This window comes from Mustela nivalis (assembly GCF_964662115.1).
Source record: "Mustela nivalis genome assembly, chromosome: 3".
Classification (NCBI taxonomy): Eukaryota; Metazoa; Chordata; class Mammalia; order Carnivora; family Mustelidae; genus Mustela; species Mustela nivalis.
The window spans coordinates 98,458,318-98,473,859 of record NC_139022.1 but is presented as its reverse complement, the minus strand read 5'-3'; the positions used below and the strand labels follow the sequence as shown (position 1 = coordinate 98,473,859).

Sequence of the window (15,542 nt, the reverse complement as noted above, 5' to 3'; positions counted from 1 at the left end):
AGCGAGAGAGGGTTAGTATTCTTAATATAAGAATCTTTAGTAGTTGGTATGGAAACAAGGTATAGTGTTTAGGAGTATCCTTGGTAAAAGCCAGGTTTGAGGTTTTTTATTTGGCAGCTAGTTACTTTGTGGAAACATATTTTGATACTGTAATTTTACTTTTACAGAATTTAGACTCGGAAAAAGAAAAGGAGCTTGAAAGGCAAGCCCGCATTGAGGCAAGCCTTCGAGAAAGAGAAAGAGAGGTCCAAAAGGCTCGTTCAGAACAAACAAAAGAAATAGACCGAGAGAGAGAGCAACACAAACGAGAAGAAGCTATCCAGAATTTCAAGGCTCTTTTGTCTGATATGGTATGTATTACTCTTGTTTTGTCCCCCACCCCTTTATAGTACTGGATATTAGAGATCTATTATATTACGTTGTTAGTGAAAATTTTCATACTTAAATTGACTCTGAGAGAAATAATTTGGTAAGTTTTATAAAGTGTTTTAAAATTAAAGAGTTTTTGGTATTAGCACCCTTAGAATAGGAAAACCCTAGTTATTTAACATTTTCAGAGATTAGATATTTTGTGTATATAAAAATTTATGATCTTTTAGTCTCAAAGGTAAGTTCTTTATTCTTGATGGAAATCATGTTAAATTATCACATACTGTATGCCACAGTAATAAACAAAATATGCTGAACATAATTAAACCTTTTTCTTTGATGATTCAGGGTCACTGTGATGATGAATTATTGTACATGTAGACGGTGTGAGATCTAGAAAGAACTGGAGGTGTACTAACCCCAGGAGATACCCTGGAATTTTCTTGAAAAACCCTTCTGCATCACCCAGGGTTGTTGAGGTGTGTAGGGTGTTCTCTGTACAGTGAATGCCCAAGGCCGCTCTGCTGTTTTACTTGTTTTGTTCCTTCTCCCCGTCACTGTCTGTTTGTCTTCTCCTCCTCTTCTCTTCTTTTCGTTACTACTCTCATGTCTTCTGATTTCTTCCCTTTCTTCTGATGATCTGTTTTCACTTTCCTCTTCCTGTTCTCTGGACAGTTACAGTCATTCCTTGATTGGTTTCCTTGCTTTTACTTTCCCCAAATTCATCCTCCTTATTGCAGTTATAGAAATCTTCGTAAAAACCAAATGATTTTGTCACTCTCCCTGTGGCTTACAGAGAGAGAAGCTTCTCTGTGCTTCTAGTGGTCATCTACATTTAAAACTCCCATCTTCTTAGCATAATATATTAGGCTATTCATTTCTTAACTCCCCAACCTTCTGTTATGTTACCCTGTTTGGTTTCCTCTCTTGCCCCCTAAGCTCTAGCGTGTCTGAACTTAACTCTAATGAAACCATACTCACATATTAATGAATCCTGTCATTGCTCATGCCAGCCCCTCGACCTAGAATGCTTCCTGCTGCAGTTACACATTCATTGTTCAAGATCACACTCAAATCTGTCTCTCTGGTGAGGTTGATCTTGACCCATCTAAGGCAGATTTGTTTTTCCTGTTCCCCTTTGCCACCTTGTGTTCAGCATACAACTCTGCAGCCCTTGCTACATGCTGTTGGGATTATTTGGTTATACGCCTCTTTTCCCTTAAAAAACAGTGAGTCCTTGGGGTGCCTGGGTGGCTCAGTGGGTTAAAGCCTTTGCCTTTGGCTCAGGTCATGATCCAAGGGTCCTGGGATCAAGCCCCGCATCGGGCTCTCTGCTCAGCGGGGAGCCTGCTTTCTCCTCTATCTCTCTGCCTGCTCATGATCTCTGTCTGTCAAATAAATAAATAAAATATTAAAAAAAAAAAAAAGTGAGTTCTTTGAAGGAAGGGATGGTGTCTTACTTGTTTTCCCAGTAGTATCAAGCTCTGTGTTCAGCTGACACGGTTATCGATGCTTGATAAATGTTGGTTAAATAAAAGTTTTTGTGTTTTTCTTCTTTCTTAACTGTCTTTCCAGCCTCCCATATTTCTTAGCATTGGTAGCAATGTGACTAGCAATAACTTGTGATGCCATTTGCAACTGTGAAGCGTACCTTTCTGCTGGTTGTTGAGCCAACCGGATCCGCCATGTCTTCTCTTGTTAGCCATGTTAATTCTTGCTGATGCTTGCCTATGTAGTTGATAGGAACACATTTGAGCTCAAGATTTGTTGAGTGGCTTTTTTCCCCTGTGACCTCTCTAGTATATAGTAAGATACTTCCTGTTTTATTTGTTTCCATTTCATGTACTAAAAGTTGGTAAGATGTTAAACAGAAATTCTTCTCTTCATCCTTCTCCAGTTCTAAATCCATACTTGACAACTTAGGTGAGCTCTCAGCGGAGGGCTTTCTGGCTTTACAAAAGGAGATTTTCAGTGACTGCTTAACTAAGGTGGAATCATCAGAAGCTTTTATTACTAAATGTATCATTCCTAAACTAAATAAATAAGCCTTTTATTGTTGAAATATGAGAAGATAGGTCTCTGGTGATAAAATTTTTTGGTTCGTTTTTAGGTACGGTCTTCGGATGTGTCATGGTCTGATACTCGGAGGACTCTGCGGAAAGATCACCGTTGGGAATCTGGATCCTTGTTGGAAAGAGAGGAGAAAGAGAAGCTTTTTAATGAACACATTGAAGCACTTACCAAAAAGAAGAGGGAGCACTTTAGGCAACTTCTGGATGAAACTTCTGCAGTAAGTCCCTTGTTTTCCTTGTTTTAATCTAGATGGGCCTTTATGAATAATTACAAAAGTAAAACATTGATGTGATTATTGGCATCATGGTCTTTAGAGCCATTACTGGAATTCATGAGTTTTGTGATACTTTCTTCTCTGACTTTATTTCTCCTTTTTTAAGTAAAATGTTCATGGCATACTTACTATATAGAAATTACTTCCTTCTGTAGTTTCCATATTCGTACTTGCTCTTGTAGTTCATAAGGTCCTAGCTGTGTGATCATTGATCCCTCCTGGTGAGTTTAATAGATTTCCATCTTTCACCCCATTTTCAGTTTGGCACCACGGCCAAACTAAAGAAGCTATCCAGAATTTCAAGGCTCTCTTTTCCAGTTTATGTTACTCTTGTTTTGCCCCCCCAACTCCTTTTATAGTACTGACAGTTTGTACCCTCTCGTTCAGGTTTTCTCCTGATTATCTGATATCTTTTTGGTGATGGTTTCTTTAGAAGTTAATGGTATTACCTATGGAGACACAGGATTTGCAGGTGATAGTCTTAAGGCCACATTGAAATAATGGCCATGAAAATAACTCTTGTGGCAAGCCAAAAAGAAATTGCATTAAAGCTGCTTCCCTTGCTTAACTAGTCCTGTTACATTTGGGCATTACAAGAGATGCCAGGTCCGTGTGATATCATGTTCTACATGTGCTGCCCATTCAGCCCTCTCAATAAAAGTGAATTGTATTCATGTTTTTTTATTCACTTGCCTTTCAAAGATTACCTTAACATCCACATGGAAAGAAGTAAAAAAAATCATTAAAGAAGATCCTCGGTGCATTAAGTTCTCCTCCAGTGACAGGGTAAGAGAGTTTTGTCTGAGATTTACTACTGTCAGTTTATAAATATTAACTGGGTGCTTAATTGGTACCACTAGTATCTTGACCAAAATGAAATTGATGGTTTTAGTTGAATTACTTTTAAGAGTATGAGAAATAAATCTGAAATTTAAATTCATATTTTTTGTCTTGCACAATACATAAACAGGAAAGCACAGTAGAAACTAGAAAATTCAATCCTTGGGGTCAAGCCTGTCTTCGGGGATGTTAGAGCTTTAATGAAGCTCTAGTTTTTATTCATTATATAGTCCGGTCCCGCTAGGTAGATGCATTCACGCTGCTACCAGGCTGTCAGAGCCCATGAGCCCTCCTAGCAGAATGCTGTAACACCACTTCTTGTTCCTCTGTGCTCCAGACACTGGAGTAGAGGAACATCAGACGAATGAAGTTTTAGAAACCAAGCTCTGTTCTGTTGCACTCTGCCTCCCGTGTGGGAAACGAAGTCAGCTGGGTTCTGAAATAGTGATGAGGCTAAGGGAGCCATAGCTGACTGCTGTCTTATTTTAGCCCTTTGCCTTTCATTTGTTCTCCATCCCCATCATTCTCCTTGCCTGGTTGGTTTCTCCAGGTCTAGAGTGCACAGCCCCATAGATTGACTTTAATAAGTTGGATTGTAGACGGTGTGGTCCACAAACTACACACGACTGGGGAAGAGTGGTAGACTGATAGCTGACAGGTCCAGTTTTAGTTTCTGACTTTGCTGATTATTCACAATTGACAATAAGGTCTTTTAAATTTTACTTACTTTTTGTCCAAACAGTTTATACCCATCATTCCTATTCCCTTAGTAGAAAAGCTAAATGCTCAGTATGACTTAGTAAAGTTATGACTGTTAGTTGGCGTTCCCTGTAAGTCATACCACCTTATGGTCTTGGTGCTGGAAGAGAGAAATATCTAGTCTGTAGGAAAGGCACGTTTACCCCTTAATCTTTTTATTTTTTAGAGTGTCTACCGCTTGAGGTTGTTAGGAACATGAAGGGAGATAGTCTCATCAAACCCTCAGCAGTGTGGCACTTAGCAAGTCCTCAAGTCTTAGCTGCTGCTAATACAGAGTATGGGACCTTGTTCTTGGTTTCTTTCAGTCTTAAAAATGTACTTTGTGCATTTTGCATTTTAGTGAATGTTACATGAACAAAAATGCACCTTAGTGCCTTTTCCTTTTGAATTATTTATAACGTGACTTACAAATAACTGGTTTAATAAGTAATTGATTCTAATTTTGGAATTAGTGACTTTTTTTTTTCTAATTTTACTGTCTTTTTGCAGAAAAAACAAAGAGAATTTGAAGAATACATCAGAGACAAATACATCACAGCCAAAGCTGACTTCAGGACGCTTTTGAAAGAGACCAAATTTATAACCTATAGGTGTGTGCAATGAAATGTTTCATATCAGCAGTCATTGTCTTTACTAGTCCTTACTCTAATGGCCAAAGCATTCTTTGCATTCACACACATGTTGACATTATTAATTTTTAGGAATAAGAAGAAGCCAACTTTTACCAAAGGCCAGATACAGCCCATATATATGTTACCTTTTTCTTTTTTTTTTTTTTTAAAAAAGAAAGGGCCCAGATGTCAATTCTTATTTTGTGTTACCCACCCATCCAGTTTTTTAGACACACTTTTGTTTTTACTTCACTGCTTTTTTAGGAGTACCCCCTATTTAAGAATTGTATTCATGAAGAGACTTTTAAAATAATCCTTCACTATCCATTATCTTTGCTTCCTATGAAGACTATTCAGTGTTGTGGAACAGGTTGAAAGCTTGAAATCATCTTATTTAAGCTCAGCAAAAACTTTTTTTTTTTTTTTTTTTAGATGATAGCAGTTTGCTAGATACTTTAAAAATCTTAAATGATAAAATCAGAGTTTTGAAACAAGATTTCTCTGTAACATGCCCAGTAGTTCCACATTCCCAAGAGTTTTACCATCAGGAAAACAAGTTAACGTTGCTTAGCATTCAGTGCACAGGAAACAGTTTTGTTTCATGCTCCAGCTTTTCTTCCTTTAAGAGAAAAATTGGAAACATCTTAATGAAGGGTATGTGCACGGGAGGATAGATAGTGCTGAGGGTGTGGTTTTTAGGTATTTTGTCATTGGATTTTTTTGGTCAGGATCCTTAATGTTTTGCATCAGCTTGGGCTTTTAAATTAGATGTGAAGTAAGACTTCTTTCTACATTTTTATAGTTAATTTAGTGAAAGATGTGAAAGTGAAAGCTTGTGAGAGATGCTGGGATTGGCAGCCCCGCAGACTGAAGTCCTCTGTTCATCCACAGAACAGGTACAGCACGGGCAAGATTTACCTACCCACCCTCAGCCCTGATCTGGAGGGACCACCAGTAGGGGCGGGAGGGTAATTCAGCTTCTGAGGCCCTTTCACTCCTTGGAGTCTTTGCTGAGGCGACTTACAAAGGTGACCACTGCAGTGAAATTTTTCTTAAAAAAAAAAAATAATAATAATAAATAAAATGGAAACACAATTAGGAACTAGATGGACATTTCCAGCTCATTTCTGAAAGACCTAGGAACAGCAGTCAGTAATTCTTGGACTTCTTTTCTTATTTCAGATCCAAAAAGCTAATCCAGGAATCTGATCAGCACCTGAAAGATGTAGAAAAAATCTTGCAGAACGACAAACGGTATCTAGTACTAGACTGTGTGCCCGAGGAGAGGCGTAAACTGATTGTGGCATATGTGGACGACCTGGACCGCCGGGGTCCACCCCCGCCTCCCACAGCGTCAGAGCCCACAAGACGATCGACAAAATAATTCTCAGTACTCTTCCACAGGGGGATCTTCATTCAGAACGCTTGCATGAGCCAATTTTCAGGTTTTTACATGTATGTGCATTAGTCAAACTATTGCAGAACCATCTGACGAACAGAAGGAGAAGCATTCGTGAACCGTTTCTGAACAGAGAACACTTTGGAAATAATTTATGCTTTTCTTTGTGTGGCATGACTGACATACATACTCAAATATAGGCTGTCTCTAGTAAATCTAAAATCTCGAAGCTAAAAATCATCCTTTTATGAGGTGTGGAAGTCAGTGACTTTGGTGACGTTCTTTCTAGCAGTGTTAAACATGCAAGACGTAAGAGCATTTGTGGTTTGAACTCACAAAATGCAAATACCACAGACTCCAAGAAAACCTAAGTTGGGGGTTGTTTTGTTTTGATTTTGTTTTTTAAAGCGGGTAAAAGAGAAAACACTGAAAATTGAATTCTTATCTTCCAGAGGCTAAGATTATTATAATGGACATACTTTTACCTTTGTCTCTAAAGAACACTTTAGTTTTGTTTGTTCACTTATGTGCTTTGATTATCCCCTCAGAATTAGAGGCCAAGTCTTGTTGTTTAGCCTAAGAGAAGATTTATTTAGTAATTTCTTCTCAGGTATGGAACCATGGTCATAACTAACATGTTGGCCAGAATAGGACTGCTGGTTAAACACATTTTATTTACCATTAAGTGATCTTTATCAATATTCTGGATTAGACAACAAATTATCTTTCTTGGGTGTTCCCTGTAAACTATACTCCTGTTTGAATGTTAAACTTTTGTTTCTAAAGTTAATTTTAAGATGTTTGAATGTTCAGTTTATGTATTTGAACTACAATAAACCAACCCTTTTTATATATGTGGATTGTATATGATTATTGTTAAAGAATTTATTAAAAAATTTCTTTTAAACCTGTTCTTAAAAGCAGAAGGAAATGTAATTTGGCACAAAGAAAGCTGACTTTACACCCTAAATATCACAGTTTTTAAAGGCTTGAATATAATTATTTGCAGTATAAAAGGGAAGGAATGTAAAGAACCATTTTGGTGCTCAGTCTCCTAGCAATATCTTATTGCTTCATAGCAAGAAGACCCAGATTTGTTTGTTTGTTGACTTGTTTTTGTTTTTTATATCACCATGTGGCTGATTGATGCCTTCTTGGCATCCTTTTGGTGTGTCCTGCACAGCATACCCTGATACCCACCTTTGACCCCCACTTGCCCTTTCTAGCCGTACCGCCCCAGTTTAGACTCCTCTGTCTCATTCCTTCATAGATTTCTCATTCCAAAGTACCACCAAAACGCTTAAGAAAAATATGTTAATTGGATAATTTATTTTCCCTGTTTGCTCACACCGGCTGTGACTGCAACCAAACATAAAATGAGGAAGAACCAATAGGTCTGTATTTGTATGCCATGTGCACGCAGACACACATCACAAGCATACATGGACTTGTTCACTTGTTACTTAGTACTTGTATATGAAGTGCCACAGAAATTATATATGTAGGAAACTGGAGTTACTTAAGGTCTTAACCTCTACAACTGAAAATTAACAAAATATATTTCTCCCTTTTTTCGAAGGTCATTTTTGTAATTCTGTTGAGTGGCTTTTAAGTCCTGTGAGGAATGAAACTGCAGTGTTTGCCAAAAGGAACACAACTATTACAGGAATATAATCCGCAAAAGTGAACTTTGTAGAATGTTTTATTTTATTTTTCTGAATTCCACAAGTATTGTTTGCCCATTCGCTACTTTCTGTTCCTCACAGGTGAAAAGTGAAAAAAAAAATGCTTTGGTGATACCTATTCTAATTTCCACTTCTGTTGTTAACTATTTGGGATTAATTTGTTCATTTAAGGTGCAAATCAAACTTTACTATGCAGATTTCTTTAAAAGATCAAGTCAGGACTGTGTAGGTTCTTAATGAAAAGGTCATTGTAATTACACTGTCTCAAAATGTCCGTTTTGACTTGGCACTTACCAGCAAACTCCTTAAAAATACTTGACTCAGTTTATCCAGAGACCTGTATCAGTGTTAAGGTCTGAACTCCCCATTAAGTCCCCATTAAGTCCCCATTGTGCCAGATGATGATTTTGAAAGGAGGTTTCAAACAAAGACAACTTTTAAGTCTCCCAAACTGTCTGAAATAAAGCAATTGTTTTTATTTGTTTACAAGTTAGAATGTCAAACACTGGAAGCTTACATCGAACATTTACTATATATAATGAATAGTCTTTAATTCAAATAGCTCATCACAGACGATTTGTATAACTATTGTCTCACAAAACAATATTTGGATATTTGGGTTAAATTGTACTTTGTGATCCTGTGAGCCTTAAAATAAAATTTGTAATGAACCAAGTAAAATGAAAACAGCCCTATCTTCTGTGTTGAAAAGCAAACCACAACCATTTGTAAAGACAACAAACAAACCAAAAAACCCACAGACTGAATATTTTTTTAAACATAAAAGTTCTGTCCACAGCATATTTTTATATTTTAACTTCTCCATGGCTTCTCCAGGCAGTTATTTTCCTGAGGGAACCCCTCAGTGCAAATACCCCAGAATTCCATTACAAAGTAATCAAGAATTGTGGCTAAGTGTCCTTATATCTAATGGGGAAAGAAATGTATCATAATTATGTTTTATCGGGTATGCTTTACCTTGCTGCAAAATGAATAGTTACTGCCTTTTTATCCAAACTACACCAGTAATATGTTTGGGAACACAATTTAATAGTCTGCTTTTTTTTTTTTTTTTCTTTTTTCTTTTTTTCCTGTATTGCCCTTGTGCTGTTTGCTTTCTTAGCCAAATTCTCTTTTGTATCCCTGGAGTTTTTCTTTTCATACTATTTATTTTTTAAACATAAGTACTTCTCTTGTTACTCTTGATTATCTTTATAACAAAGACCCTTAGCTATTTTAAAACTTCGGCAGGGGCAGGGTTCAACTTGAGTGTTCGGGAGATATTTAGTATCATTTAACAAGAAAGATGACCATCTCTATTCCTTCTTCTTACTTGGAGGTTGCCTGCAGCAATTGCTACTTTTATCATTAGTTATAGTTTCTATTTGCCTTGACTGAAAGGAGGTATTGGGAGGAACAGGTAACTGGGGAGAGAAAGAAGGGCAATAAAAAGTTCTTTCTCCATATCCGAATTTAGAATGTCATGGTAAGGTGCTAAAATCCTCAGACTTAGAAACTGAAGACAGAAGTAGCTTTACAAAGACAAGTGAAACACATTATTGAGGATAAGGTGAAGTGTGAATTTACTTAAACTTGGGTTTGAAATCAGTCCACAGTAAAGTGGTGATCCTTATTCTGTCAACTCCAGTCATGGAAATTCGATATGGATTAAGTAAGTGAAGATCACTCCTTAACATTCATTAACGTGTTTAAAATCTCTTAAGTGGAAGTAGACTTGGAGCTTTGGTTATATGAAATAAAGTTTGGTAAGCAACATTAAGGCTAGCAGGTTCAGGAAGAAAGTAAAAGGAAAGGAGTTCAGCTTTTGGCAAAGATGGGCTCTGCTCTGGCCAGTGTAGGATGGTCCCGAGGAGCCCCCAATAAAACCACAGTTGTGAACAAGGGACAAAATAGCTGGAATTTCTAGTTGTGTGTGCTGGAAACATCTCCACACAACACTCAGCTTAACTCCGGATAGCCAAGATACAATTCTGAAACACAATCATTGCCTCTACCATGGTGTTCTACTTACCAAATTGCATGTTTCAAAAATGCATACTGTGAAGCATTTTTGTAATTCCTAACAGTAATTTTACTGGGTTATATATAGTCAAGGCTGTGGTGTTGACAAGCAGCAGTAAAAGTCAATACGATAATCACAATTTGTTTTGCTTTGAAACTTAACCTATTTGTCACAGTCTCCTGTCTCCTGATCTTCATGTTCCCAGGGGACAGGGTCATTGTCTTGTACACAAGGGACTGTGTCCCTCTCATGCCAAAACTGCTCTACATCAGGGAGGATGGGCATCTGTGCCTTCTCGCTCTTCTCTATGCCAGAGGAGGGAGAGCCAGTTTTCTCCTTCTCTGGTATGGATGTTGGGGACTCGGGAGCTGGAACATCGTCGGGAGGGGCCTCTGAGTGGCCAGCTGGTGTTTTCTGAGACTCTGAGGCAGTTGGTTGCTTTTTGGTTATCATCCATTTCCATAAGCCTTTCAAATCTTCCTTGAACTCCTCTGACATCACTAGAAAAATGAGAGGATTTGCCGAAGAGGTGGAAAACACGAGGACTTGAGACAGGGCTATAAAACCCTGTGGCGGCGCCGGGCCTCTGGCCTTCACGTGCCATACCCACAGCCAGGCTACCCATTCAGGGAGCCAGAGGACCGCGGAGGTGACAGCGATGCTCAGCAGCATCACTGTGAGTTGCTTGGAGCGCATCTGGTTTCTGAGATTTTGAGTCTTGGTTCCTCGTTTTCTACACTGGCCATAAGCTCTCCAGAAATAAAAACTGGCAAAGAGTGATGGAAGGCAAAATGCCAGGAGAGGGTAGAGCTTCCCAAACATGGCCATGAACTCTTTGGCCACAGGCGGTACATCCATGAGGCACATTTCCACACCCTCATGAAGCCTGGTGGTGCTGAAGAACCACTCAGGCAGGGGCAGCAGGCTAGCCGCAGCCCAGATGGCCACGAGCACCGACCAGATGGTGCAGTTGTGCATACTTACTGGCTTGGCTGGGGCGCTTGCATACATGAAGCACACTTTGGCCACTGCAACGATCGTCAGGCTCTTGGCTGCCATGCACGTGTGGACGAACCAGTCCGAGGACTTGCAGACAAACCAGCCAAGGTCCCACACACTTTTGAAGTATGCTGTAGCTCGGACAGGTGCCGAAAACAGCAGGAGGGAGAGGTCGGCCAGGCTGAGATTCAGAATCAGGGAGTGGATCATGGACGGCTTTCCTTTCCAAGCGCTGTGAAGGAGAACGCTGATCACGCAAACGTTCCCCATGAAGCCCACCAGGCACACGGCCACCAAGAGAGCTGGGACGATGGTCCTCCAGTCCTTTGAGTCAGAGGGCAGGTACCCTCCGGCAAAGTGGAGATGAGCAGACATGTTCATGGTGCTGGAGTTGGCGTCTGCAAAGGCAGCTACCAGCATCACCTTTCCCACGCAGCTCGTCCTTACAGAAGTTAACTTCGTTCTGTCTTTCTGCCTTGGCTCTTCTGTGTAGGAAATAAATATGCTGTCATTCCTGTCAGATGACGCCTCTGGACCCTCCCCTTGCTTGTTTCCTGAGAGCAGAATGTGGAAGAAGATTGACTGCTCGCCTCTGCTCTGTCGCCTGCGAGACACCGCTGCTGCCCTGAATGGCCAGCAGTGGGGGTGCTTGGGTCCTGCTCATTAGCAACCCTCAAGTCACATCGTCAGCCCCATGGAGTTAAAACCCCACATACTCATAAATGATAAATGAGGACAACATACAGATCTGTGGGATATATTCTGGTGGCGGGGGGGTGCGTCCCGAGCCAGTCAGGCAATTATTTTCAACCAGCTGTTTCTAAAACCTTGACTGCCGTCTGTCATTCGGGAACCACTGCCTCTGAGCGAGGGACTTTTAACACTTCAGTCTGCCCCAGAATCCCCTGTGTTCCCGTTTGGGGGTGGGGGGGGGCAGGGCGGCCGTCAGGAGCAAGGCCCAAGACAGTGCGTTTCCAACAAGTTCCCGGTGGTTGCGGAGGTTGCAGGTTGGGGGGACCTGCCCTGTTTTAAAGCAAGAACCAGTGCTGCTTTCCCCCCTGCACAGATGAGCCGCTGCCTCGACCCAGCCTCCCCACCAGCAGCCCCCTGGGATCAGACGTGCAGAGCTGGAGAAGGAAAATACAAACGGTAAAGGAGTCCTGTGTAAAAATCTCCCTACAGATGACTTTAGTCTGTAGCTTAGCCCAGCGACTGTGAGCTTTTTCGAAGTGATTTTAGACTCTGAGTTACACTATGTGAAATACGATTTCAACAGGCGAGGACGATGAAGACAACGGAGTGATGAAATTAGGCGGCTCTGCAGAAAGCCAAGATGTACCAAGACAAGAGGAATAAAAGAGAAAGAAAGAATTCCTATGTGGAAGACCTTTAAGGCGTTTTAAAGAAAGTTACATCTTAACATTGGAAAACGAGACAGTTCTTGGAAAAAAAATGATTCTAGAACCAGTCATGACACTTTACGGTGGTTAGTGGAAAGATACTCTGGAGGAATCAGAGGAGCCAGAATCGTTCAGGGAAAGGGGTTGTGGGATTGCTGTGAAGATGTGTCCTGCTCTGAGTGCAGCTGACCCAGAAATGCTTAGTGTTGGGCACTGAGAATGTGCTGTGCTCTCCAGTTCGTCTCTGGAAAGTAAAGGGATGCCACTCCAAAATCCCTCAGAGCCCCCACCTCACCTGATAAAAACGGATGGGATAGACAGCCACTGACGAGTGGAAAAGCTCTCTGTGGTGCTGGGTTTCTTTGCATCGGTCGGCCTTCCCTCTTCCTCTGGAAAGTCAGGGTACTTCGGAAACAGTAATGGGGCTGATGCCTTGTCCCAGCAATGTGCTGTAACCCTCCAGTTTGCACTATGGCTGTGGAAATAATAGGCACACACCCCGAAAGCAGCATTTGTGCAGGTAAAGAGGCAATGCCATCTTCTGGGGTGGGGGAGGGAATGGGGGGGTGGGGGCATGTAGAGAAACTTCTTGAGCTCTACTTGGAGCAAATGGACATGGTGTAAATTAGAGATTATCTGGTATACGTGGAGGACGTCCATTTGGGACCAGAGACAGAGACTCAGTGCCATCATGGCTTTAAAGCTTAGGGCACTCCGGGCTCCTAAAGACATATGGCAGACAGCTAAATGAGTTCCAGAACTCTTTTAAGCCTGATCTTTAGAAGACAACTAAGGAAACAAAGGTCCATCTTGTGGTTCTTTCCCCAGTCTATTAAATGGACTCAGGGAAGGACTCCCCAGTGCTCCAGCTAGAGACCAAATGTTTGGCCTGAAGTATGGGAAGGCTTAGTTTTCCACAGTTTTTGCAGGTAATGCACTTGAACTTTATATTTTGAAAAACTTATAAACTTAGAGAAAAGAATGCAAGACCTTCTGCAACTCATATAAATTTTATCCAGATTTCACCAGTTATGAACATTTAGGCACATTTGCTCTCTCATATATATGCCCATATGTGTATAGATATATATTATTTTCTGAACCCCCTGAGAACTAGAAATGAGTTTTTGAGTGTTTTTCCTGACTCATCGTTGACCATAGAATTCAAAATGAGACTATGTGCTTGTAGCAAAAAGAAATTCTCCCCTTTGGCAAGCCCCCAAGACCAAGCACCAGTCAGATAGATCTTTTGATCTGTCAGCACTTGTGCCTCTAGGTACTGACAAGTGTGATCTGTAGCTTGTGTTCACTTTTTCTTCATTTTAACATCATTTCCATTTAAAGGCTAAATGTAATTTAGCAAACCTAAAGGGGAAAAAAACCCATATGCATGTTTCTTATCTGTAAGTTGAACTTTGTCGATAACATATTTTCTCTAATACAGGATTAAGTTATATGCATAATGGACATTTGTCAGGTTTCCCTATTTTTATTTATTTTGGGGAGTTACTTAGTATTTGAGCCCCTTTCCTGCTTGATAGAAGAGATCATGGGGAGAAATTATGTTGGCAAGGTGGACTGAGCAATACAATACAGTAATAAAATGGGGATGCCTGGGTGGCTCAGTGGGTTAAGCCTCTGCCTTCAGCCCAGGTCATGATCTCAGGGTCCTGGGATGGAGCCCTGCATTGGGCTCTCTGCTCAGCAGGGATCCTGCTGCCCCCCCCACCCCATCTGCCTCTCTGCCTACTTGTCATCTCTGTCAAATAAATCAATGAAATCTTAAAAAAAAATACAGTAATAAAATGGAGAGTTATTTGGGTTGAAAAGCACGAGTAGCCTCCCCACTCCCAAAATGCTGGAAACAACCAGATGCCCACATTGGTGAACAGATAAACAAATGGTTCCATTTGTACAAGGGAATACTATGCAGCGGTATAAAAGAATGATACATATTACAACATAGGGGTACCTCAAAAGTACTCTGCTAAGTCAAAGAAGCCAGACACAAAGACCACAAGTTGTGAAACTCCTTTTCTATGAAATGCCCAGAAAAGGCAAATAATAGGGAGACAGAAAGTAGAATAGTGGTTCCTGGGGCCAGGGGTGGGAAAGGGAGTGAGTGCAAATGGGCCCACAGGATCTTTTTGGGGTGACGGAAGCAAATTAAAATTGGATGGTTACACAATTCTGTAAATGTGCTAAAAAATCTTGACTTGTACACTCAAAGTGAGTAGATTTATGGTATGTAAGTTATACCTCGATAAAGCTTTGTTTTGTTTTAGAAGAGTTATTTGGGATGGAGGATAGGTAAAGAGCAGATATGTCCCTGCTCTTAGAATGCTCAAGAGGTTCCAGGAGAGGGGTCTTCTAATCTGAGACAGTGATTTACAAAAACAAATGATAGAGCCACGGAAAGGGCTTGCAGTTTAGAAGGACCAAGACAAAGGATGGTCCTGGGCGGGGGAAAAAGGATAGACTAGGGCCACAGGGAGAAAGGGCGAGGTCTCAGAATTTGCTGTCTCTGGTGCCGGTTCCCAGCTTGCAAATGGACTCCCAGCACAGTCTTTCCCCTACTCCACACTCGACACGGAGACCCCAGAAACTGCAGTCACCACCTCCTTTCCAGCCAAAGCTTCCAGGGGCTCCAGGCTGTTTTTCCTGATAGGGACACTACCTATAGCACTGATGTTAAGAGGAAGCCGCTGGTAAGGTTCCCACGTTCTGCAGGGGAATCTTCAGAACAGCTCCCGGAGTGGGGTGCTGTGCCGACAGCCTTCCTACAGATGGGGACTCTGAAGCACAAGACCCGAAATTATTTGCCTGTGGGTCTGTAGATCACACAGCCAGTAGATGACAGAGTTGGGACCCCAGTGGGTCCGGCCCCAGAGTTAGGGTGTTCACAAAGAGCATGCTATCCTGTTCCCCTAAAGAATTAACTGGGGGTTACTTCCTGTTCATCGCGTTTCTGAAACTGGTAGAGTTCAGCTCAGCAACAGGTGTTAAGCTCTTTGGCACGGGGAATACAAAGCTTGTGTACTTTCCTTTCAGTGAATATTTACCAAGCCTCTCCTCTGCACCGAACCCTAAACATCCGTGCTAGACCTTGG

The 15,542-nt window shown here is 41.1% G+C and overlaps 2 protein-coding genes across 16 annotated transcripts in view; one reads left to right on the top strand and one right to left on the bottom strand.

Moving 5' to 3' along the window:
- TCERG1 (transcription elongation regulator 1) overlaps positions 1–7,179 on the top strand; it is a 62,364-nt gene extending 55,185 nt beyond the window's left edge. For 8 of the 15 annotated variants that reach the window (XM_082724531.1, XM_082724530.1, XM_082724529.1 and 5 more), the window contains 5 exons: positions 168–350; positions 2,480–2,659; positions 3,419–3,502; positions 4,805–4,905; positions 6,109–7,179. In XM_082724531.1, coding sequence (XP_082580657.1) covers positions 168–350; positions 2,480–2,659; positions 3,419–3,502; positions 4,805–4,905; positions 6,109–6,310 — 750 coding nt within the window. In that variant the 3' untranslated portion in view covers positions 6,311–7,179. Of the gene's footprint in view, positions 1–167; positions 351–2,479; positions 2,660–3,418; positions 3,503–4,804; positions 4,906–5,728; positions 5,823–6,108 lie in introns of all 15 variants that reach the window. The other 7 variants (XR_014309977.1, XR_014309978.1, XR_014309979.1 and 4 more) reach the window with 1 other exon arrangement.
- Positions 7,180–9,943: 2,764 nt separating this feature from the next.
- Positions 9,944–11,455, bottom strand: GPR151 (G protein-coupled receptor 151). Its single transcript, XM_082723259.1, has one exon. It carries the CDS (start codon positions 11,450–11,452, stop codon positions 10,196–10,198), a length of 1,257 nt encoding a protein of 418 aa, XP_082579385.1. The 5' UTR covers positions 11,453–11,455; the 3' UTR covers positions 9,944–10,195.
- Between the last annotated feature and the right edge of the window lie 4,087 nt (positions 11,456–15,542).